At 45.2% G+C, this 25,276-nt stretch overlaps 1 protein-coding gene across 3 annotated transcripts in view; it reads left to right on the top strand.

Moving 5' to 3' along the window:
* The first annotated feature begins 8,278 nt into the window (after positions 1-8,278).
* Positions 8,279-25,276, top strand: part of TRAF3IP2 (TRAF3 interacting protein 2) — a 41,588-nt gene continuing 24,590 nt past the window's right edge. The window contains exons 1-2 of one of the 3 annotated variants that reach the window (XM_089921946.1): positions 8,279-8,774; positions 20,639-21,472. In XM_089921946.1, the coding sequence (XP_089778072.1) occupies positions 20,647-21,472 (826 nt within the window). In that variant the 5' untranslated portion in view covers positions 8,279-8,774; positions 20,639-20,646. The remainder of the gene's footprint in view (positions 8,775-20,638; positions 21,473-25,276) is intronic. The other 2 variants (XM_022554558.3, XM_022554546.3) reach the window with 2 other exon arrangements.

Genomic DNA, 25,276 nt, shown 5'->3' with positions numbered 1-25,276 from the left:
CCGCGGCATGTGGGATCCTCCCGGACCGGGGCACGAACCCGTGTCCCTTGCATCAGCAGGCGGACTCTCAACCACTGCACCACCAGGGAAGCCCGGGCCTTTGGTTTTTGCTCAACTGGATCCTCACATGTGTTTGGATTCTCTGATTTGCAGTAAATTCTCTAACATACAAGACACCCTTATTTAATTGTTAGCATAAGAACGTCTTATTGCTGCATACGAATATTTTAATATCATCTACTATTTTGTTGAGTTTTGTTTCTTTACAGTATTGACCGATAACTGACTCTTGGTATACTAATTGAATTATGCATTTATTTGATAGTCATTATTATTATACTAGCTAATATTTATCGAGCGCAATGCCAGACACTGCACAGAGGTCATTTTATCTAATCTTCCATAACAATCTCAGGGCTGCGGTACGCAGTTATGCAGTTGGTGCCCGGCTGAGAAGGCAAAATCAACCCTGGTCCCCCACCCACCAAGCTCTGTGCTGGGGCAGAGGTCTCATGCCCCTGGAGGAAAGGAGATGTCTTCTTTACACAAAGGCAACAGCCAGAATCAGTGCATTGGGAGCCTTGATCACCAATGAAAGAGAGACCTTATGTCTCCCATTATCCAGATTAAGAATCCGAGGTACAAAGAGGTTAAGAACTTCCCTAAGGTCACATGGCTGGCAGGAGGTGGTCGAGAGACTAGTCCAGCAGCCAGACTTGCAGCCCAGGCTCTCAACCCGGATGTTGTTGGTGTAGTGTCTTCCCCACCCCCGGGAATGCTCAGTCTTAGGTTGTGAGTGCCCAGAAGACAAGCATTTGTGTCCACATGAGTTGCCTTGGGTTCTACGCAACACGCTACATCAGTGAGCAGATGAGATGCATTCTTGACACTAAAGGAATGATTGCTCAGATCTTTGGGCAGAAATCTCCAGCTACTGCAGCCAGCTGCTTTAGACTGGAATTTCACGATGTAACAGGAAGAGAAGAGGCATTGAGAACTGTCAGGGAAACAAAACCCTGAGGAAATCAACCCTCTTGATTCTGACAACAAACAAAAGTTTGGAGTCTGGAGGCCAGGCAGCGCAGTTTGCTCAGTGGGGAAAGCTTAACGAGAACTGTCCACGTACCTCCCTTGCACCCATACTTCACGTCTTTGTGGAGCCTTGAAAGATCAGTCTGTCCATAAAATATAACTGCCTTCTAACTTTGCACCCAAATTCCCCCCATTTAATGCATTTCTCTGGGTTATAGTTGTCCTACCTGCCACCAGCACCCTCCACTTCCTTCCTGCTTGCTCCCTGATGCCTGAAATTCCTTGAACATGGAACAAAGGGTTTCATTTCATAGAGAGTGATGAAGCTTAAAATGCAAGCGCCCCTCAGAGAGGTAGCACAATGATTTAAATTCACACCGTGTAGCTGAGGTATAAATGAGGGATCAGGTTTTTTCCTGAGAGGACCTTTAGATGAGGGAAAGGCAGAAGAGAGAATAAGGATACTAGAAAAAACGGTGCTGGAGAAAGGACAGTCTAGAGAGGGTAAAGGGCGCAGAAAGGAGGTGAATCTGTGTGGCCTCAGCATATGTCCGCACCCACCTTGAGCCCCCGGTGGGTACTGGGCAGCCCAGTGCAGGGGAGAGGCGTGGCTTTCTTAGGGAGTCAGCTCTGGTCTGAAACCCAGCTGTGCAGCCGTAACAAGCTGCCTGACTTCTGTGCACCTTAATTTCCTCACATGTAAAATGAGGGAAATAAAACCCACCATGCAGGCCTGCTTTGGGGACTATTTTATTTGAATTGTGATGAAATAACATAACATAAAATTTACCATCCTAACCACTTTTAAGTGTACAGTTCAGTGGCATTAAGTACATTCACACTGTTGTGTAACCAGCACCACTATTTATTTCCAGAACTCTTTTCATCTTGCAAAACTGAAACTCTATACCCACTAAGCAATAACTCTGCGTTCCTGCCTCTTCTCAGTCTTTGATAGCCACCATTCTACTTTGTCTCTATGAATCTGACTGCTCTAGGTGCCTCAGCTAAGTGGAAACATACAGTACTTGTCCTTTTATGACTGACTTATTTCACTTAGAATAATGTCCTCCAGGTTCATCCCTGTCATAGTACATGTCAGAATTTCCTTCCTTTTATAAGGCTGATTAATATTCCATTGTATGTGTATACCACATCACATTTTGTTTATCCATCCATCCATCGATGGACACGTGGGTTGCCTTCTACCTTGGCTGTAGTGTATAATGCTACTATGAACATGGTGTACAGATTTCTCTTCAAGACTCTCTTTTCTTGAGGGTTTCTTTGAGACCCTCAGTTCTTCTGGGTATACACCCAGAAATGGAATTATTGGGTCATATGGTAATTCTATTTTTAATTTTTTGAGAAATCACCATACTATTTTTCACACAGGCTGCACCGTTTCACATTCCACCAATGGTGCACATGGATTCCAATTTCTCCACGTTCTCCCTGACACTTGTTATTTTCTCATTTTTAATAGTAACTATCCTAATTTGTTTTAATTGAAGTATAGTTGATTTTCAATATTGTGTTCCAGGTGTACAGCAAAGTGATTTGGTTATGCATGTATATGTATACATATATTCTTTTTTTCTATTCTTTTCCATTATAGTTTATTACAAGATATTCAATATAGTTCCCTGTGCTATACAGTAAGTTCTTGTTGTTTATCTATTTTATATATGGTAGTGTGCATCCATTAGTCCCATACTCCCAATTTATCCCTCCCCACCCTTCCCCTTCAGTAACCATAAGTCTTGTCTCGATGTCCATGAGTCTGTTTCTGTTTTGTAAATAAGTTCTTCTGTATCATATTTTAGATTCCACATATAAGTGATATCACATGATACTTGTCTTTGACTTACTTCATTTAGTATGATAATCTCTAGGTCCATCCATGTTGTTGCAAATGGCATTAGTTTATTCGTTTTTATGGCTGAGTAATATTCCATTGTATATATGTACCACATCTTCTTTATCCATTCATCTGTTAATGGACACTTAGCTTGCTTCCATGTCTTGGCTATTGTAAGCACTGTTATGCTTACACTGTTATGTTTACAAGTGCTGTTATGAACATTGGGGTGCATGTATCTTTTCAAATTAGTTTTCATCTTTTCCAGATATATGCCCAGGAGTGAGATTGCTGGATCATATGGTAACTCTCCTTTTAGTTTTTGTTTATTTATTTATTTATTTATTTATGGCTACATTGGGTCTTCGTTGCTGTGCGCGGGCCTTCTCTAGTTGCAGTGAGTGGGGGCTACTTTTCGTTGTGGTGCGTGGGCTTCTCATTGCGGTGGCTTCTCTTGTTGCGGAGCACGGGCTCTAGGTGCATGGGCTTCAGTAGTTGTGGCTCGCAGGCTTTAGAGCACAGGCTCAGTAGTTGCGGCGCATGGGCTTAGTTGCTCTGCAGCATGTGGGATCTTCGTGGACTAGGGCTTGAACCTGTGTCCCCTGCATTGGCAGGCGGATCCTTAACCACTGCACCACCAGGGAAGTCCCTATTTTTAGTTTTTTTAAGGAACCTCCATACTGACTGTACCAATTTACATTCCCACCAACAGTGTAGGAGGGTTCCCTTTTCTGCACACCCTCTCCAGCATTTATTATTTATAGACTTTTTTTTTTTTTTTGCGGTATGCGGGCCTCTCACTGTTGTGGCCTCTCCCGTTGCGGAGCACAGGCTCTGGACGCGCAGGCTCAGCGGCCATGGTTCACGGGCCCAGGCGCTCCACGGCATGTGGGATCTTCTCGGACCGGGGCACGAACCCGTGTCCCCTGCATCGGCAGGCGGACTCTCAACCACTGCACCACCAGGTAAGCCTATATATAGACTTTTTAAGGATGGCCATTCTGACCCATGTGAGGTGACCCATGTCATTGTAGTTTTGATTTGCATTTTTCTAATAATTAGCGATTTGAGCATCTTTTCATGTGCCTGTTGGCCATCTGTATGTCTCCTTTGGAGAAATGTTTATTTAGCTCTTCTGCCCTAACCATCCTAATTTTTAAATATAACCTGAATAAAGTTGCCCATATACATGTCCAAAAGTCAAACAAATGAGTACAGAGAAGACTTGGAGAATAACATGGGATTATTTATCACAGACTTTCTTGAAGGGCAGAGGATCCCTCCTGCTCTCTCACTACTACACTGTGTCTCTTCAACCTCCTCTGTGGGGCTCGTGCTACTTTCTCATCATCCCTTTCCAAACGTTCCTCTCTCATCTGACTTGCCCTGCTGTGTTCAGCCTCCACAGGAAGTAGAATCTGGTCTCAATGTGCTTTTCCCTCTTGGAAAGCAGCTGTCTGGAATTCTGGTGAATAAAATTTTCCACTCCATTATACAGATAATGAAAATCACCTGACATATAGTAGATAATAAATGGTAGCTAATCTTCTGGTACCTATCTCGCAGGGGTACTGTGAACAGTTAAGTGCATAAATAAATGCACACGAAGTTCTTAGAACACTTAAGCGCTGAGGTTAGCTGTTATTATTGTACTGGTGGTAATGGGGAGCTCAGTCTGTTACGATTTAATCCCTTTGTAGCAAGAGATGCTGCCAACAACTTTGGGTCCAGTTGACCACTCTGAGGAAAGTCACCTTGGAGCAGATAATCTTTGGCCTTTCCAGAACTTTAAAGTGTTCCCCTTTAAGTATGCAAATGTAAGGTGAATAGATGCCATCGCCCTGGGGTAATGGAATGACAGAGCTTTTGTGGCTTGACAGAAGCTGCTGTTCCCAATATACCCTTTGTAGGGGAAGGAGATGAATAAATCTGTACGGGGCTCAAGGAACCTCTTGAAAAGAAAAAGATTGAGAGGTAATCCTTTCCACATGAGAGTTTGTGTTTCCAGGACCTCTTTGCTAGATTTGTGAGGTCCTGACTGAGTCATCTGACAGAACAGGAAACAGTTCTAGCGGGCAACTCGCCTAGAAGGAGGGCCACCTGGACGGTGGGGCAGCATCCCGGGGCTCAGCGGGTGCAGGGCGGGGGGGCGGTGAGAAGGGTGGTGATGGGTTCTGGCTTCTGCCTGTGTCTGGCTGACCCTCTGGGCTAGAAGCAGCCCACCAAAGCAGTGGAGAAGTAACCAGTGGCTCTACGGCTTTGTCTAGTGGCTAGTTTATTTCGAACTGCCTGTATCTCCACAGTTTTTGCTTCTGAAAGAGACACAAGAACATGTTGAGAATCTTACAGTTTGCGTGCCTAGCACCCAGTGCACGTCTGGAATAAGGCAAGGCTCACTAAAGGTTGTGGGACTGGAGTTAGCCAGAAGGGCAGGACCAGGCACTGAGAGCCTGGGCGTTTCTTCTCTTCCTGCCTAGGTTCCAGCAGTGACGCCAGAACTGAGTTATGGGGAGAGTTAGCCAACACTAGGGACCCTTTGGGTGAGGACCATCCTCCGGGAAATGCAGGACAGGAGTTTTCTTCTCTTCCTCATGGTGTGTCATAGTTTCACTCTGCCATTTCAGCACTTAAAATCATAGCATTTAAAAATGGAAACTCAAGGCTTGTCCAAGGAATGAATCTTTTCCTTTTTTCTTTTTTCCTTTCTTTCCATCTATGAAAGCTGTAGAATGACAAGTTCTGAGCGTTAGGTCCAAACGGTTTTGTTTGTAGAGGTGGGGAAAGCTGACCTTTATGGAATTATGCCTTTTGCAAGAATACTGAGCAGCTCTAGAATCTGGCAAACACAAATCCTCCCCTCCTAGACTTTTAACTAGAGGGAGAGGGCTGGCCCCGCTCTTGACCGCTCTATTATGCACACAGCAGCCATCACCACATGTAAACACTGCACTTTGGGAACTGGCACAGCCTCAGCCCCACCCTTTTATTGCCTACACCTTTCCCCACCCACATTAAGCATTGTTGTCAAGAATTGTGCAAAGAAAACAAGTTATGTGGGCTCCATCCAAGCACATAAGGAAGGACAGACCACAGCAGGGCAACAAAGGAACGGGAGGAAACATCCCCACCTAGAAGTGAGACAGTTCAGGAATCCTTCTCCACAGACTATCTGGCTGACCCTGGTGAGGTTACTCCAAGTCTTGAGCCTCAGATTCTTCAAAGGCAAAGTGGGAATGACAGTAGTAAATGCATCTCACAGGACTGTTTGCAGGATTAAATGCACTAGCAAGTAGTATATGGTAGGTCCTCAGTGAAGAGTTCCTCTCCTGGGACTTCCCTGGTGGTCCAGTGGGTGAGACTGCATGCTCCCAATGCAGGGGGCCAGGGTTCGATCCCTGGTCGGGGAACTAGATCCTGCACGCACACCGCAACTGAAGATCCCGCGTGCCGTGACTAAGACCCAGTGCAACCAAAATAAACGAATAAATAAATAAATAAGAAATATTTTTTAAAATAAGAGTTCGACTCCTGTGATGCCAGCTAAAAGGGTGTGTGTGTTAGCCTGGGAACACCAGGGGGTACTGCTGGGGGCCGGAGGTGTTCATTTCCTAGGCTCTCTGACACTTTCCCTGTCATCCATATTTCACTGTAACTGCCTCAGGCATGTTCAGATGGAAGTTTCTTGTGTTCAGGACACCCTCTCTAAACAGTTTACATCCTCAGGCCGCTTTCCAGTGGGGCCCCAGCAAGGGCTCCTAGGTAGGAACCATTAACTCCTTCCCCCAAGTGCTGCCTTTCTGCTCGGGATAAACTGAGATGGGAGGAAGGCCCAGCTACCAGCAATTAAAAGCAGCACTGCAACACTTGGTATCTCCCCACAGAGCCCTTAGGCTCACATCTGGGGAAACAGTTGGTGGGAGAATTGGAAAAAAAGATTCCTCTTGTTCTTCCTGATGGGTTGTATTCCAAAGGCAGTACTTGACAGAAGCATCTTTCAGGCTTTTCCCAATCCATTTAAGGGCATCTAAGAGAAATGAAAAGTATCTTCACCCTGCCCTTTCTTTGATCTCCCTCTTTTTTCCTCCTCTTGTCATTCTTCTTGTCTTTTCTATTCTCATCTCCTAATACTGATAGCTTTTTCAAAGTATCCTGGTACCAACTGCTCCACATGCAAAAAAATGCTATTTTCCCCCAAACTAAAAAAAGATTATTATAATAATAATTTTGAGGCAGAAAGCTCAAGGCCAAGATAATAAGTACAATTTTTAAATCTTTTTTTTAATGAATGAAGTACTACACACTTGTTGGAAAAGGAATCCAACATATGTATACTATATATACACATATGTATAGTATACATATTTTATATCAATACTATAAACAGGATAAAAGCCCTCTGTTCTGACCCATTCCCCTCAATCCTTTTCCCCAGAGGTGATCACCACTTAACAGTCTGGTATGCATTCTTCCAGACATTTCTGTCATTTTTGGTCGTTTAGCAGATATGTAGTACTTGCCAACTATGTTCTGGGCAGAGTGATAGGTGTTGGAACCAATGGTGAATAAACATAAATAAATAAATAAATATATACACACACACACACGTATTTGTTATATCTATTGGCAAAAATGAGATTATGTTTCTCAATGAATAATATCTCAGAGCCACTTTTCCTTGTATGTGGAAATAAATATATACATAAATAAATATTTATGGTTTTTAACAGCTGTGTAGTATTCCACTGTAGGGTACACCAAAATGTATACACCCTGTATATGTCGTTTTAAAAACAAGCAGCATTCCCTCTGCTTGCAGAACATAGAGCAACCTGCTCCACATGGCTCACTCGAACAGAACCTGGAGGTCTGGATAGGGATGCTCTGGGGCCCGTCCCCTGCTCAAGGGTAGAGGGGTGGCCAGCCGAGTGGGCTGACCCTCGGGACTCAGCAGGCACGCAGAGCGTCCAGGAGCACAGTGCGCCTGCCCAGCACCCAGCTGGCCAGTGGGTAACTGAGTTCACACCCGGGTCCCTCTGACTCCAGAGCTGCGGCCAACACAGCTCCCATTACAGTCTGTCGTCCTGGTCATCCTGTTTCTAGCACCTCCTTTGGCAATAAACTCTGTAGGCACTGATTAAGCAAGGAGAAGGAAAGGCGAGGAAATAAACTTGAGTACGTGAAAAATGCAGCCAGAGGAGGGCTGTGTGTGTGTGTCAGGGGCGGGGGGTGGTTCTCAAAACTAGTCACTTTTTCATGCCTGTGGATGGGGCAGGATGTGTGTGTGTGCGTGTGTGCATGTTTGTGTGTGTAGGGGGATGGACAGTGAGTTCTCCCTTTGTGATTAAGAGCAGCAAATGCAGTTAGAGACAGTAAGAAGTTTCTGCTTCATACTCCTCCCCATGATCTGCCCCCAGTTTCCTCCTCTGGAGCTGCTAATGAATAACCGATCTTAACACCCAAGTTCAATCCCCTCCCCAGGCACCGTCTCAGGCCAGGGTACCAGGACGACGACAACGCTGAGGTCCAGGGCAGTGGGAACATTCCTCAGCAGTTACTTAGCTGGGTGGTTAAAAAAGAAAAATGCAGCCTAATTGGCCAGTGGCCTTTTCTAGTGAATGAAGGAGGTTTCTGTTTTAAGAAATAAAGTGACTTCTCAGCGGCTGTTGATTCACTGCCCACAGGGAGATTTTTGAGCCGAGGCTTCCTAGCCTCGGTAGAAATTTGCATACAACTTCCACTTCCTGCTTCGGAGCCTGTTCCGGCTTTACCTGGGCCGGGAGAGGGTGGAGGGAGGCCCGGAGCGACCCAAGGTGGAGTGACCCAAGAAGGAGAGAGCGCGATCACCCCGTGGCCCGGTCTGTTTGTCCGTGGTGGCTCTAAGGTAAGTTGTTCAGAGTTGTCACCTGCCTCGCCTTACTTCTTTTTGACCTGTTTCCCAAAACAGTTTTCTCCTTTACTGAAATGTGCTGCCTTACTTTCCTCCACCCGCCTCTCCCCACCTTTCGTTTGTTTGTGTACAGAGAGACCAGCTTGGGCTGGGAAAATGACAGCTACATTTCTGCTGTGAGAAAATTCTGGTGGTTTAGTATTTCAGACGGGCGAGCGAAGATTAACTCTTTGAGGAGTGGAGACACACACACGCCTGTGTTTGAGTACTTAGTGTCCCCACAAGTTTCGATTAAGAAGACAAGCCCCATTCTCCAGGGAGGGAGCCAGGGATGGCACAGATTAAGGAATTGGCTTCCAGCCTCAGACACGTCAGTGGCAGAGATGGAGGGAGAACTCCCAAGTTTTCTTGATCCCTTTTTCACTCGGGGGAAGAAAAATCAACACCACGTTCTTGGGCCAGGAAGTTCATCTCCGCTCTGTGCTGGCTGTGGCGCCCTGTCAGCTCCTCTCCCACAGCCCTCCACCCTCCCAAATGACCCAGACATTTGCTGGCACGGACAGTAGGCCTGAGCCTTTAGGGAAAACCAGGGGAGAAGTGCTATTATTTGATCTTAGAAGCTAATCGAGCGTCCTATGACTTACAAGTTCAAGATGATTTCTTAGCATAGGGGGATATTTTTTAATGAACGGGGGAAAAAAGAGACCAAATAAATAATAAAAGCAGAGGACAAGAAACTTGGTTTCAAGTTCTCACTCCACTCCTTGCTGGCTCTGTGACTTATGCAATTTACTTTGGTTTCCCTAGGCCTGGATTTCTTCATCAATAAAATGTGTGTGGGGTGGTGAACTAACAAGATTATGTCGAAATTCTAACGAAATAAGGCTGGGGTGATGGGAACCCCAGAGGGGTAGCCATAATGGGTGGTCTTAGAAGAGTGCGTTTTGTTTACTGATTACTCAAATACATTCATCTTACCTCTTGCTACTAAGAGATAGTCCCTGGAGGAAAACGACTCCTTTCTTAATCCTTCTCTACCTTCTAGCAATCAGTATACTATCAAGCACCTTGTAGGTGCTCGGGTTTCTTCCATATAAGCTGCTCTGATTTGTTTCACTTATCTGCTCTCGAGGCAAAAGGTGAAGCCATAGCCTGGGTAAGAGGCTGAGAGCGGGGCGTGGTGTGCTGGGCTGCCACGTGGCTCTGCAGGAGGCTGCCTGGAATTTAGGTGTTATTCTTGGCTCTAGTTAAATAGGAGAAAGCAGGGGGTTTCTTGAATTAGTTTATGTCCCATTTGGGTTACCCAGGAAGAACCAGTCCGTGCACTTGCCCACAGAGTCAAGGCAGGCCCGAGAGCTGGCAGACGAGCCTGGCTCCAGAAGGCTACGTTACTGACTTAGCAGGAGCTGGAAACCACTCCTTGGCTAGACCAGTCACTGTGTGTGGGGCCTTTAATGGGGGGTGAAGGGAAGCTGGGAAGCACATCTAGATACCACGTAAGGGTGATGACTAGGATCAGACGCATTATTTGATGACCGACACACAGAATCCTTAAGTTTTTCCAAAAAAATCCTGATTGTTTCTTTTGAGCTGTTACTCTCCCTCCATACAGTTCAAACAGGCCCTGACTGTGTGGGATGGACTGACTCACGGCTTTCTGTATTGCTCAGCTGTTTCTGTGGAATATCAAGGCCCTGGTATGGCCCCTGTCATGTTTTTAGATGGCTCTCTCTATCACCCTGGGATGGGAGGACAGGAATTTCAAGATGTTTCACCTGTGATGAGTTACTGATTTTTCTTTTCAAATAACATGCACCACTATCTGAAACCAGGCTGTTATTTGCTGCCAGCCTAGCTTTGATCCAGAAAGGCCACCCACAGTCATTCCTCATCTGGTGTCATTTGTGATGAGGTGGCACTAGACAGAAGCCCCTGCTCTGCTCCGTGCCTGGGGTGGGCTGACTAGGAGTGAAAGCATGTTGGGGAGCAGGCTTTTAACTCGGGGGTACTCACTTTGCAAAGATGGAAAATATTTAAGCCTGCTTCTCTCAAGATTAAGGTGTTAGTGATTTTCAAATGCTCTGAAAATAAGAGAAGAAGGCAGTCATAGTTGCACGAGTTCAGAATCATAGTTGCAGGCACTCAGAAAGATCGATTATGCGGGTAGTTTGTCTAAATTAAATCTACGTTTAGAAGAATCGAAATCTCGGAAATATCCTGAATTCTAATCATTTTTCTGCTACAGGAAAATTTAGATTAGCCTTTCAAAACACATATGCATTGCAGGCAACTGCTGCAGGGAAAACAAAAAAGAGCACACAGACTAGCCATATTAAACTTTAAGTTCCTTTCAGATCCAACGAAATGACCCCTAATGTTTGATCACAGTTCCTTATCAAAACAACCCTGCAGGCCTTCCGTGAGAAAGCATCTGAGGATTAGAATCAAGAAGCTCCCCCCTTGGGCCTCTCCTGTTTCTTCCTAGTGCATTGTCACCGAGATATTTTTAGTTCCTGAAACCCAGGCTGTCCTTCTCCCTCGGACATTTGACATTCTTTGCGTCTCTTGCCCAGCAGGCCTCCTACTCGCCCACATGTGCTTCGATGCCTGAGTGTTAAGCTCACCCTGTGCCTCTGTGTGTGTGTGTGTGTGTGTGTGTGTGTGTGTGTGTGCATGTGTACAGATGTGTACACAAACCTTCCTGGGGACCAGAAGTTGTAAATTGGCTGAGGGAGGAAGGTGGGCTTTCATCCCCTCGTGATTCGCAGAGCTGAGCCAGTTTGGCGTGGTTCCCTGATAAAGCAGCTGAGATCAAGCTATTCAGGACTGACTGGAGCCCCCAGCCTGCTTGACCCCCTTCTTTCATCCTGAAGACGCAGGCTGGCTGAGGTCTGGGCAGCTCCCTGAGCAATGATGGAAACTTGGCCCTTCCCCACCTCACGGTTTTCCTGTGCTCATGGTTCCAGTGTTTTTCCTTCTTCCTCTCCCAGGCGGGGTCCCAGGTCTCCCTCCCACCTCCGATTTCCCATCCTCCTCCTCTGTGCTGTCTGCCCAGATTCTTCCCAGCTCAGCAGCTTACCTGTAACACTCTTGCCTTTTGCCTGCATTCATTCTTTCCCTTCCCTTCCAACTGTAATACGTAAAAATCACAGTTTAAGCAATATGTAAAAATCACAGTTTAAGCAAGCCTCTCTCCTCCACCAATAAATGACAAGTTTTTTAAACTTTTCCTTCAAGGTTTCCCACTCTCCTTGCTTCTCTTCCATTTTCCTTTCTTCCTTTCTATCCCTTCTCCTCCCTCTGCCGATTTTTTTTCCTTTCTGCCCCTTCTTTTCCTTACTCTGGGGTCTGGACTGAATTAAGAATCACGAACGTTTGTTTAGAGAAACATTATCTGAAACAAAACAAACAAACAAGAGAACCCATGGGCTGGTTTGAGGTTGTTCTCTAAACGGTTTTTACCAGCTTCCAGCGTGGTGGAGTCAGTCCTTTCCCATTAGCCCCGTCATTGAGTTGAGCAGCTCAGAGGAGTTGCAGAGCAAACTTCCGCACATCAGGTCGGGTCACGCTGCACCGCCTTCAGCCTGCTGTGAGCTGTACTGTGCAGGGTATGAACAAGGGCCAGTAAATGTTCCCTTGTCTCCAGGGCTCACCACTGCTTCCAATCCTCTGGCAAACCAAATGGAAGAACTTCTCTGTCTGGGAAATTCTGCAAGTGAACTTGGAAATATTTCTTCACTGGAATTTGAACCTGAGCCACACAGTTCACTCAAAACCAACTTCCACTAAGCAAACCAATGTTGGGAGAGTTTGCATGCGTTGGGGCAGTAAACAAAGAACATTAATGAGTTTAAAGATTTTTTTTAAATCCCAAATTTTTGGACAGTTATGAAAAAAATTACTCCCTGGAGAATGAAGTAAGACCTTGAGAATCTGTGACTGCAAGGACCTGGTCCAAAGAGCATCTGAGGATCTTCCTAGCTGTAAATTTATATATTTATTAATATGTCCACCTGAAATATTCATGCTGTGTGTCTCTAGGACCCTTCAACCCTATTGTTGACCCAAAGAATGCTTTTTTAAAAAAATCCAAGCAGTTGGTAACAGCAAGCCTTGATCATTTAGGAGCTGGTAATGTGGTTTATTAATTACTCAGGCTGCTCACTCCTGCCCTTCCTCTGTTTCTTGCTCTGCTATTTGTCTCCTTCCAGGGACATAACACCTTCATTAAATCCCATCCATCCTTGCCTCAGAGGCGTCCCCTGGAAGATATCCCCTCTCTAGATGCATCGCCAGTTATCCTCACCCTTTGTTTGTGCTCTGTCAACAAGTTTTCAATTTACTTAGAATTCAGTTTATGATTAAAATTTAATGAGATCCAATCAAGCGCTTTTCTCAAATCAAGATGCCTCTGCAGTCTCATCCATGGCGTGAAGGAAAGCCATCACAGGTTTCCAGCCTGGCCATTCTTCATAAAACACAGGTGGCATGTATCCACGCCTCCTTAGCTTCAGGGTGAATGGTTCTGAAACCTGTCTATTCCAGGAGCTTCTAGGGTTTACTCAGCTCCTGCCATCCCCTTTCTCCCCTCCCCCACATAGCTGTACAAGTCAGTGCCCCCAACTGAAAATCAAGTGGGTTCAGTGCCCAGGCTCTGGTGCTGAACTGCTTGGATTTGAACACTAGCTAGGCTACTTACTGGCCCTGTGGCGTTGGGAAAGTTACTTACCCTCCCTGTGTTCAGTTTCCCCATTCCTAAAATGGGGCTGACAACAGTACCTACAAATAGGGTGGCTGAGAGGATAAGTTAATACATGTAAAACACTTGGAACAGTATTTGACACATAGTAAACATTTAACAAATATTAACAATTATTGTTAACAAAGGGTAAGGTTTCTTAAGTATATCCATTTCATTAGGTTTATATTGATTTCTCAGCATAATCTATATCAGAGCTTGATAAACTACAACTGTCGAGCCAAAGGTGGCCTATGGTCTGTTTCTGTACCTGCCTATTGCTAAGAATTTATATTTTTAAAGGGCTGTTTAAGAACAAACAAACTAACTGAAAAGCAGGGTATGAGACAGAGACGGTATGTGGTCCACAAATGTGAACTATTTACTATCCGGTTCTTTACAGAAAAGGTTTGCCAGTGCCTGATCTATGTGGTTTAATGGAAAGAGGTAGGAGATCTATAGGCTAGAATTGGCGGTGACTTTGGAGAAGCTATTTAACGTGCCCACGGCTCTGTACAATAGCAATGGTGAAGTGAAACCACGTACCTCGCCTGGGACCCAGCTGTTTTAAGGACCAAATGAGATGGCGTATATCGAATCTGCCAGAAATACACATGTTGGTTAAAAAGATATGGTCTCCATACATTAGGTTCATATAATAGGTTTAGCGTCCCGGTATAAAACAAGTGAACATTGTCTAGAAAACAGTTCTAAAGCCAAATCACTTGTTGTTGTAAAAATAACAAAATAGCCATTGTTTTGGGAGAGCTTGATATGGGCCAGGCCCCACAGTCAGCACTTTATTTACACCTTCTTCTTTTACCCTCCCCATTTTCCCCACTTTACAGATGAGAAAAATGAGGCCCAGAGAAGTTAAGTAATTTTCTCAAGATCACACATCTAATCGTGCAGCTAGCAGAGAAAATTTAATCATGGGGAGATTGAATCTAGAGCCTGTGCATTTAAGTCCTGCACATTTTCCACATCCTAGAAATATGTATTTATTCAGGGTAAGCCCGTCTGGATGGCAGAAGCCACAGTTAACTGTGAACGTGGACATCATATCTGTGAATATGTGCCCTGAGAGAGACTTGTGCCCTATGCACACCAGGATGGGGTCTAAGAGACCTGCAGAAAGCGAGGCGGGCGTGATGGGAGGAAAAGAAGCTTTGGGATGAGCGATGAGATAAGAAAGGTAGTGCTGCGAAGACTGATAGGCTCTGTTTCGAGAAACTAATAATTTAAGGCAGAATGTGCTGGAGGAGAGAAAGGTTGCTGGGAACAGACATGAGCAAAGACTTGGAGGCAGCAAAAGAGAGAGAAAGAGAATGAATGGGAAATTCTGTGAATGGGACACCAGGGAGCATTGTCACAGGGGATGTCAAAACTACTGATGTCTGGATAAGGTCTTATCTGCAAAGCCAGGCTACGCAGGAAGGGTAGGGGGCAGAAAGGAAGCGAGAGAGCCTGGGACAGAAAAACTGACAGAGAGATTTGAAGAAAGATGCTGGTCAGAATCTAAGAGCTGGAACCACAGCTCACAGTCCAAAGGGCAGTGAGATTCCAGAGAAAGAAAACTGCTGTCTCTTGGGTCAGATCAGAGTAAGAACCAGGCTCACATACACCACGGTTTCACCTGGTTGTGTGGCCCTGGGACTAGCCCTCCATTCGTAGCTTGCGCCACCCCAGTCCCACCCACTCCTACCGTGGACAAATGTCCCCATCCTCTGCTGAACGGTCTTTTGTATTTTATGGGACGGTTCACTCTCTCCTGGGTGGCCTCAGCAGTGCCTCGCTCACGTTGATTCTTAATCTTTGTGAACATCAGAATCACTGGGGGAGCTTCTCCTTTTCCTTTTTTATCTTTTAAGTAGATATACAGGCACTTGGTACAAAACTTAAAAGGTAAAAAATGCTCTGAAAAGCAAGTCCCTCTCCTGCCCCTGTTCCCAGTCACCCAGTTCCCTTCCCAGAGGCATCCTGTGTTCCGGCTTTCGGATGTGATGGTGTGGGCATATACAATCTCAGCTCGTACAAAGGGCGGTGTACTCTATGCACTGTTCCGCTCTTTCCTTTTTTAACTTCACAGTAAATCTTGGAGATGGTTCCACATCAGTTCACACAGCACTTCCTCAGTCTTTTCAAAAAGATGCAGAGTGTTCACTGTAAGGCTGGACCATAGTTTTAAAAGGCAGAACCTTTTTGGACGCGTGGGTTGTTTGTAGTCTTTGCCATTACAAACATTGCTGCATTGCCTATCCTCATAGCCTCTTCGTTTTAAATAATATGTGCATATCTCTGTAGAGGAAATTCTTGGAAATGAAATTACTAGGTCAAAGGACATAAGATCTTAAAATTCTGATAGTTATGGCCAAATTGTACAGATTACACTCCCCTTGGCAAAATATGAGAGAACCTATTTACCTGTGGGACTTAAACAGCAAAAAAAGGGAGCCCTGGCCCCGCCTCAGAATCTCTAGGTGTGAGGCCTGGACATCTGTATTGTGAGCCTCAGAAAGCGCTTCTGAAGCAGAAACTCTTCTGTGGTCCCTGGCCAGCCAGCCTCTCCCTTCCCCCAGGGGTTTGAAGCGATGAGCTAGACGTGGCTGTCGTGCTCCAGCCTCTCCCCGGCTTCCGGCTTGGAACACTCTTCCCTTCATATCTGCATGGCTTGATTCCTTCCAGCATCATCCTGATAAGCTGAGACTGTCTAGAGCACCGCCAGCCCTGGGGCTCACCAGGGCCTGGCTGGCAGGTCTTCTGTCCCCCTCAGGGGTCATAGACTTCTCCTCTAGGTCATGGCTAGAAAATGGCTTTTCCACTTAAATCCAATTGCCACCCGCTGTTAAGGATGGGAGCACAGCCTGTGCCAGGGTTACAACTGCCTGGACATCATATAGAGAAGGGTCTGGAATAAAACAGGGAAATTAGAAATGGTTAGGAGCGATGAGATACTGAGTTAATTTTTTTCAACGTGCATTATTATTTTTTTTACAATATTGACATTAAAGACCAAAAAGTAGGGCTTCCCTGGTGGCACAGTGGCTGAGAGTCTGCCTGCCGATGCAGGGGACACGGGTTCGTGCCCTGGTCCGGGAAGATCCCACATGCCGTGGAGCGTTTGGGCCCGTGAGCCATGGCTGCTGAGCCTGCGCATCCGGAGCCTGTGCTCCGCAGCGGGAGAGGCCACAACAGTGAGAGGCCCGCGTACCGCAAAAAAAAAGACCAAAAAGTAAAACTGTCATTTCCGACCCAAGCCACTGATCTGCCCAAGGCCCTCTGATGTGGCATCGGTGTGTAGTTTTTCTCTGTGACACCCTCAGGAGGGTGGCAGGGTTTTTCTGTCAGTTCTGGCCGGGGTCTAGGGCTGGAGGGGCCCTCGTGGTGACTGCAGGCCTGCCCCACCCTCTGCTGTTCTTCGCGAAGCTCTGAGGATGCAGGAGGAGACCAGCCGCTTTCGTGTCTGAAGCAGAACAGATGTCCCAGCACGCTGGGTGGTGGACTCACTGTTATTCTGCCAGTGAGGGTTCAGGTCAACCCTGCCGTGGGGGGATGGGACCTCTTCAGGCACGGCCCAGGCCCGCCTCGGGGCCTGACACTTAGTGGAACTTAATACATATTTGAGAGGAAGAGAGGAAGAGGGAAGGGTATAATTTCAAGAACTCTGAAATCCTCCCTGCCACCTTTCATGAGCCTGAGATCCTCACTGTCAGGGATCCTTCCAGCTACATGGATCTGTCTCCTCTCCGAAACAGGCATCAATCATTCATTCATTCAACAAATATTTATTGAGCACCTACTATGTACCAGGTATAGTTCTAGATGCTGGGTATGCAGCTGTGAACAGAAGAGTCAAAAATCACGCCCTCATGAAACTTACATTCTGGGGAAGGGGGGAGACAATAAACAAGGAATGTACTAGATATTTGTATTTATAACATACCTTTTATAGTATATATAGTGGTGATAACTGCTACAGAGAATGATAAAGCAGGGAAGGGAGACAAAGAATGCAAGAAGCATGTAAGAATTTTAGAGGGTGACCAGGGAGCCCTCACTGAGAAAGCAAGAGCTGAGTAAAGACCTAAAAAAGAAAGGAATCAAGCCATGCAGATATGTAGGGGGAAGAGTGTTCCAAGAAGAAGGCACAGCAAGTGCAAAGGCCCTGAGGTAGGGCCTTTGATTTCCTGTATTAGTTGTCTTCCTTGAGCTGGATCACAAGCAACTTGAAGGTAGGAATAATGTTTTATGTCTTAAGAAATAATTTTGTTTACCTTTCACAATATACCCTCTTGTACCTTTTGAGTTTTTTTGTCACTTGTAGGTATTACCATTTGTAAAAAAATTTTAACTGAGCTTATGCCTCAGAAGAGGGGGTACACAGCACAGAGTTGGACACATAGTAAGGTTCAGTAATCATTTGCTGTTTGAATATTTGTACAAATTTGAAACATCAGAGTTCATTTTGTTTTTTAAAGATTACTAATCCCATAGCTTTCCTGAAAGGGTGTTCACTGCCATGCCGGGTTTATTCACTATCATCTGAGGAACCGTCTGTTCATTTTCAGACCAATTTCAACGCTAGAATTCCCACCCTAGGATGGACCTCAGATTCCCAGTCACTGACCACACTCTGGAGATGACCACATTTGTCACCCTTTTTATTAGCTTCCTCCAAGTCCTTGAAGGTTCCTCAGCTAGAAGAGAATTTGCAACTTTTTAAATTAAATTTAATTTTTTTAGGGAAGCACTTCTAAGGTATTCACATTTGAAGACCCAGGGAGAATATAAACAATTGTACCTGAAGTGTGGAAAATGAATATGAATTGCATACCAAGAAATAGCTAACAGCATTTAGTTCTCTTGCTGGCTGGCTCACTGGCTGCCACTCTTACCCCGACCCCCCCACCCCGATCCCCCCCCCCCCCATTCAGCTGTGGGCCCACAGATGCTTGCAGGAGATTACGCAACACTCGGCCAGCCCTTCAGAAAATACTTCTGTTTCCTGACTGGCTGAAGAGCATGTTGTATGGCATATCCAATTTCATAGCTATAGAAAAATTGTAAGAAAGAAAGGAAAACAATGGTGAACATTTTAAAATACTCAGTAGTTGAAATATGTGTGTTTTGGGTAGGTCTCATCAATTGAAATCAGTTGAAATTTGTGTGTTTTTACAGGGTCTAAGCAATTTAGGTGATGAGGTCTATCCTCTGCAGAGTCAAAGGGCAGGAAGTACACCCAGCCTAGACAGCAGCCTAGAAAAGAGCCAGCCCGGGGCAGGGGACACCAAGGCAAGGAGGGAGGGCCCGCAGGGACTTGGAGCCTGAGGGAATTTTCTGTTGTGCCAGAAAATGGTACAAAGGTTGTTTGCAGCAGATGGGTAAGTCTGATACCAAGTGAGAGTCAGAGACGTGTTAGAGGGCATTCATTTGGCAGGGAGTGCAGGGCAGATTGAGGTCTCTTTCTATAGGCCAGGAAGATAAATTTGGTGGGAAACTACTGATCCCACTTCTGCTCTTTGGGGCAGCATTTTTTTTTTTTTTTGCGGTACGCGGGCCTCTCACTGTTGTGGCCTCTCCCATTGCAGAGCACAGGCTCCGGACACGCAGGCCCAGCAGCCATGGCTCACGGGCCTAGCCGCTCCGCGGCATGTGGGATCTTCCCGGACCGGGGCACGAACCTGCATCCCCTGCATCGGCAGGCGGACCCTCAACCACTGCACCACCAGGGAAGCCCTGGGGCAGCATTTTAAAATGCGTGCTGTCTTCTTGCCATTGGGTTGGGTACTGGGCACAAGAGAAGGGGAATTCATAATTTTCCAACTTGTCTTAGCACAATAACTGATGGGCATCGTGCCTTTGGGCACAGTAAGCCCTCAGTGAGTGTTTGTGGTTGAAATTCTACATGGATAAAATAGGAATTTAAAAATCCACACACCCCCGCCCCACACCACCCCTTCTCCCTGTATGGCACTTGAGGTATGCTATGTACGAGGCCTGCACGGAACAGACGAGCAGGATTGTTCTTTTCACTTCCTCGCTCCCACTATCCCTGCTCTGGAGCCTTCTGCAGGCCTCCCGTCATCACCCTATGGCATCTTTTTCCGTGACCTGCCTCCTTGCTTCCCCTGGAGCCTAAGCATCCTGGGACATCATCTCAACCAATCTTCTGATAAGGGGAGGCGAATTTTCTTTCTCATTCTGTTATGTTGATTGAGAGTTCTGTTTTTATAGGTAAAACCAATATTACCTGGACTGTGGGCTAACTGCTCTGTGGGCTAAAGGCTAGTTTAGCGAGCCTTGTCCATGCAGCTACTACATCACAGGCCAGATGGTCATGCAGGCATCGTGCAAGAGGGAATTAAGCCCTCCAAATAACCTATAGTTGTAAGTGGAAAATGTCACTATGACCTTTTTTCCAGTGCTTTTTAAACTCAGGCTTTAAAAATCTTTTTCTTAAATTGGGCATTAGTCACAGAGGGCAAAAGTTTAAAACTTCAGAAGGTAAAAACTCTCCCTCTCCCCCACCTCAGCTTAGCTCCATTCTCAAAGGCAACCAGTGCACCAATGTCTTGTGTGTCCTCCATCCATGTTTTATACGTGTGCAAGCAGTTATGCTCACACACACACACATTCCCCTCTCTTTATTTTTTCACACAAAATAACAGCATCGTATACACATTGGTCTGCACCTTGCTTTTCTTTAATCACTTAACAGTATATTTTAGAGATCATTCCACATTCGTTACTGAGATTTCTTTCATCATGGATTCCAAATACACATGAAACAACCCACATTCCGATTATTTCTCCTTCCTCAAAACTTGGCTGTTGATTTTCATCCGTGTCTTTCCCTTGCTGGTATATGACTTCTACCACATAATGGTCCAGTCACATTCTTTGAATCGCCTTCCAGATAAAAATATCTTAATAAGCCTTAGTGCCTTTGCCTGGAGGATAAGTGAACAATTTTACGTGATCAGGGCTCTGCCAGTGCATTGGTGTCACTCTACTGTTAATTTAAACCACATCTTGAATGAGGTCCCTTAAGGTCATAAAGCGGGGGACTCCAAGAAATGATCTGACTTCTGAGGCTGTGGCATGTTTTCTCTTGTTCCAGCAACTAGGATGATCCGAAGCATTCCTGTGGAGGTTGATGAATCAGAACCATACCCAAGTCAGTTGCTGAAACCTCTCTCAGAATATTCCCTGGAAGAAGAATCCGAGCTACCTGCTCCAGATACAAGGAACATGGCACCCAACAGCTTGTCTGCACCTCAAACCCTTCACTCTTCCTCAGGAGACTTTTCTCGCGCTCACCCCACCCTGAAGCTTTCAAACCAGCAGCCTGTGTCCCAGCAGGTCACCTGCCTGCGCACTAAAGTCCTGGCAGAGAGTGGAGACAGCTTCTGGAGGAGACACCCAGACCCCGGCAAAGATTTTCCCTTGGGCTGCTCTGCAGCCAGCGAGCCTGAGGCTGAGTCTGTGGTTGGAGCCCTCACCCCGGAGCATCAGTTTTCACTTATGGAAAAACGTAATCAATGGCTGGGATCTCAGCTTTCAGCAGCTTCTCCTGACACTGGCCATGACTCAGACAAATCAGACCAAAGTTTACCTAATGCCTCAGCAGACCCCCCGGGCAGTAGCCAAGAGATGGTGCCACGGGCCTGGATCCACAGGAACCGAGCAGCCCCAGACCTGCGTACGATAGACACGGGATATGATTCACAGCCCCAGGACGTCCTGGGCATCAGGCAACTGGAAAGGCCCCTGCCCCTCACCTCCGTGTGTTACCCCCAGGACCTCCCCAGGCCTCTCAGATCCAGGGAGTTCCATCAGCTTGAACCTCAGAGATATCCAGCATGTGCACAGATGCTGCCTCCCAACCCTTCCCCACAGGCTCAGTGGAACTATCGCTACTATTGTCCTGGAGGCCCCGATCACCTGGTGCCATGTAAGTGAGCTTTACCTCCTCCGGACATTCTGGGCTGGGTAACTGAGTAAATGGGAATCTCACATCAATGTCTTGCATCGTTAGACCAGCACAGACAGATCAGAGGGCAGGGAGGACATTTTGCTTCCTATGGGGCCTTCCGCATGTGATTGGATTTGCAAGGGGCTTTAGAATAATGCTTTATCTTGGCCCAAAGCCCATTCCGCTTGGAACCTGCTTCTCTAGGAAACTTTAAGTATAAAACAGATTCCTCTCTAGGGTAGTTTTAAGTGAAACTTGCTGAGAGGCAGGGAGACGACTCAAATAACTTCTAGAAAACTTGGTTGTTATCCAAATTCTTGGGCATCTGGGTTTTTCCTTCTTTACATGCTTCTTCTCCACCTTAGATTTTTCAGAGAAAGGGGACTTCTGTCAAAAAACTCAGAAGGTGCCCAGAATGTCATTGAGACTGAATTCATGCATTACATGAAGATCCAGTTGCTCCTGTGATTACATTGCTAAAAGACCTTTGGAGGTTGAACCATCAACATCTACCCTACCATCTAGCCACACTTGAGGACTGGCAGTCCCCCTAATTTGTCGAGCTGTTTCACATCCCCCTGCATTTGCCCACACTCTTCTCTCTACCCAAGATGTTTTTTGCCTTCGTGTACATTTGAACCAGTTCTATACCTTTTTTTCTTTAACTGCTTTTTTGAGATCTAATTTATACACTGTGAAGTTCACCCTGCCCCCATTTAGGTGTACAATTCAATTTAGAGTTATACAACCATCACTATATACCTCTTTTAAGACTTAGCTCAAGTGTCCCTCTGGCAGTCTCCCGAGATCAGTCCCTCCTTTGGGCTCTCTGTTTCCTTATACTCTGCCTGTTGGGGCACCTAATGCCAGTATGGCATTTACTTATGGACTTGTTTACTTCTCCTTCCAGACTGTAAGTTTTTGCACATTCAGCAAAGGTGTATTTTCTTTTTTTTTTTTTTTTTTGCGGTACGCGGGCCTCTCACTGCTGCAGCCTCTCCCGTTGCGGAGCACAGGCTCCAGACGCGCAGGCTCAGTGGCCATGGCTCACGGGCCTAGCCGCTCCGCAGCACGTGGGACCTTCCCAGACCGGGACACGAACCCATGTCCCCTGCATTGGCAGGCGGACTCTCAACAACTGCGCCACCAGGGAAGCCCAAAAGGTGTATTTTCAATCCATAATTCTCCGGTATTTAGCACAGTGACCAGCATATACTAGATTCTCAATAAATTATTTCTGAATGAATGAATGAATGAATAAATAATATGTATCAGTACAGTAAGCATCTCTGAAAGTGATAAAGTCTTAGACTGAGATAAAAGGTTCATCATAATTCTTGATGTCAGCTCTCTAAGACGCTGCTGGAAAATAACAATAGGGCTTTACAGATGAAACATGGGGCTGGGAGGTGCAATATTTTTCTTAGCAAAATAAAACACCGTATCGAAAGCAGTTCAAATGGTCTGACCAAAGAGTCTGACCAAATATGGTGCCTAGCTTTAAAATAAATTATAGAAATAATTACACATCCTATAATCAATCACAATTTATGTATTTATCCATGTGCATTTAATATAGCTTTAATATAGCTTTAGGAAGCTTAATAAAGCTTCCTAAAGCGAATGGAGCAACAGAGTAATTCATAATTTAAAAAAAAAAAAGTGAGGTAAAGGAATTTAACTTAGAAGATGCTTGGAAGAAAGCAGGCAATAATGAATGTGAGTTAAGAGTGAAGCTAAGAGGGGCTTCCCTGGTGGCACAGTGGTTAAGAATCCGCCTGCCAATGCAGGGGACACAGATTCAAGCTCTGGTCCAGGAAGATCCCACATGCCACAGAGCAACTGAGCCCGTGCGCCACAACTACTGAGCCTGCGCTCTAGAGCCCGAGAGCCACAACTACTGAAGCCCACGTGCCTAGAGCCCGTGCTCCACAACAAGAGAAGCCACTGCAATGAGAAACCCGCACACCACAACAAAGAGTAGCCCCCGCTCGCCACAACTAGAGAAAGCCCGTACCCAGCAACGAAGACCCAACGCAGCCAAAAGTAAATATATATATATATATCTGCATGTGCCAAGCGCTCAATAAGTATTTGTTAAAAAAAAAAAAAGGAGTGAGGCTAAGAGATGAGGAAGCAGCGGAGCTTCGGGAGAAAGAGCCCCTGAGGTCTACAACTGGGACTCTGGTGTTGGTGTGGGATGCTGGGAAGTCAGCTGATTGGGAAGCAAGGACCTCACTTGTACTTTGAGCACCCAGGGATAGGATGGGTGTGGTGGCAGAGTTCCTTGAGCATGAATCACTCACTGAAAACTGAACCTTGGCAGGGTCAGGATTTGCATTTTTTTCTCAACGATTTCTAGGTTAAAAAGGAATAATTTTGTGGGAATAATACCACAAGATACTTCTTTTTAACATTCTACTATCTGCATTTAAAGATAATTTTTCTGATCATAATACTAATGTTTGTTCACTCTCAAAGTTGAAATATGCTCAAAAGCCATGTTTCCATCACCCAAAAATAATTCCTTATTGGGGTTTGACATATTTACTGGGTTTTTTCTTTGCATATATATTTAACATAAAACTAAAATAATTTCAGTGTAATTCTTCCAGCATCACCTAAAAATGCTGCATATTATTTCATCAGATGGGTATATCAAGTTGTTTTTAAGTTATTCTCTGTTGTTGGACATTTTAAGTAGTTTCCAATTTCTGATCCAAAAAGCAATGATATGATACATCATGTACATAAGTTTTTACCTGCATTTCTGATTAGTTTCTTAGATTAATATGTAGAAGTGTGAATACTTCATCAAGGGCTTTGTGATACTAAGTCCCAAGCAGTTGCCTTTAACCACTAACAGGAGAAAGCCCCATTGTGATAGACAGAGAAGACATGGACTCACAATTTGAGAGTTCCAGGAAGATCTTCTCACTTGAAAATATTTTTCCTGTTGAACCCTGAAATGGCATTGTTAGCAATCTAGTCTTTGGAGGTAAGCATTGCCCTCTTTGGGCAGGCTCTGTTAAAATGCAAACACTCCCACTGGGAATACTTTTAGTCTCTTAACACTTGCTTTCTCTCATCAGATCCCCTCCCCTTGCTCTCTATATTATTTCCTTCTGTTGAAGTGGGGGAGGAAGGGGAGCCTAGGATCCTGGGAGTGAAGATAAGTGATGAAAGGCAGAGAGGAGAGAACTTGGACAGGAGAAGGGAATAATTCACAGAACACGTATAAGCAGCCAATAAGCATATGAAACCAAGCTTAATATTACTGAATTTGAGAAATGCAAAATTTTTAAAGATGTATTTTTCCCAATCAGGTGCACAAAAACAAAAAAACCCTGGGACAACATCTAGCGTTAGTGGGTTTATGGGGAAATGAACTTCCCCATCTACTCTTGATAGGAGTATAAACTGGTACAGTCTTCCAAGAGACAATTTCACTATCAAAATTTTAAATGTGCCCTCTTTGGTCCAGCAGTCTCACTTGTAGGAATCTGTCCTATAGACACATTAAATGAACATATAGAAATACCTGAATGAGGATGTTTATTAAAGCATTGTATTAGAGTAAGAATAAAAACAGTAAAATGCCTATCAATAAGGGGACAGAGTATAGTAAATAATTATAAATTAGTAAATTATAAATAATTATCAGATTATGTTATAAATATACATTATTGTAAATAAATTGTGATTTATTTATACCATAGACTACTAGGCCCCTGTTACATAGACTAAAATACACACTCTGACATAAAAAAGATTAAGGGAGAA

The sequence above is a fragment of the Delphinapterus leucas genome, chromosome 12 (assembly GCF_059928025.1).
Source record: "Delphinapterus leucas isolate spDelLeu-1000000601 "Yukka" chromosome 12, BTC_Dleu_Yukka2, whole genome shotgun sequence".
NCBI lineage: Eukaryota > Metazoa > Chordata > Mammalia > Artiodactyla > Monodontidae > Delphinapterus > Delphinapterus leucas.
The sequence above is the reverse complement of the archived record's forward strand: the minus strand, read 5'-3'. Positions and strand labels throughout refer to the sequence as shown.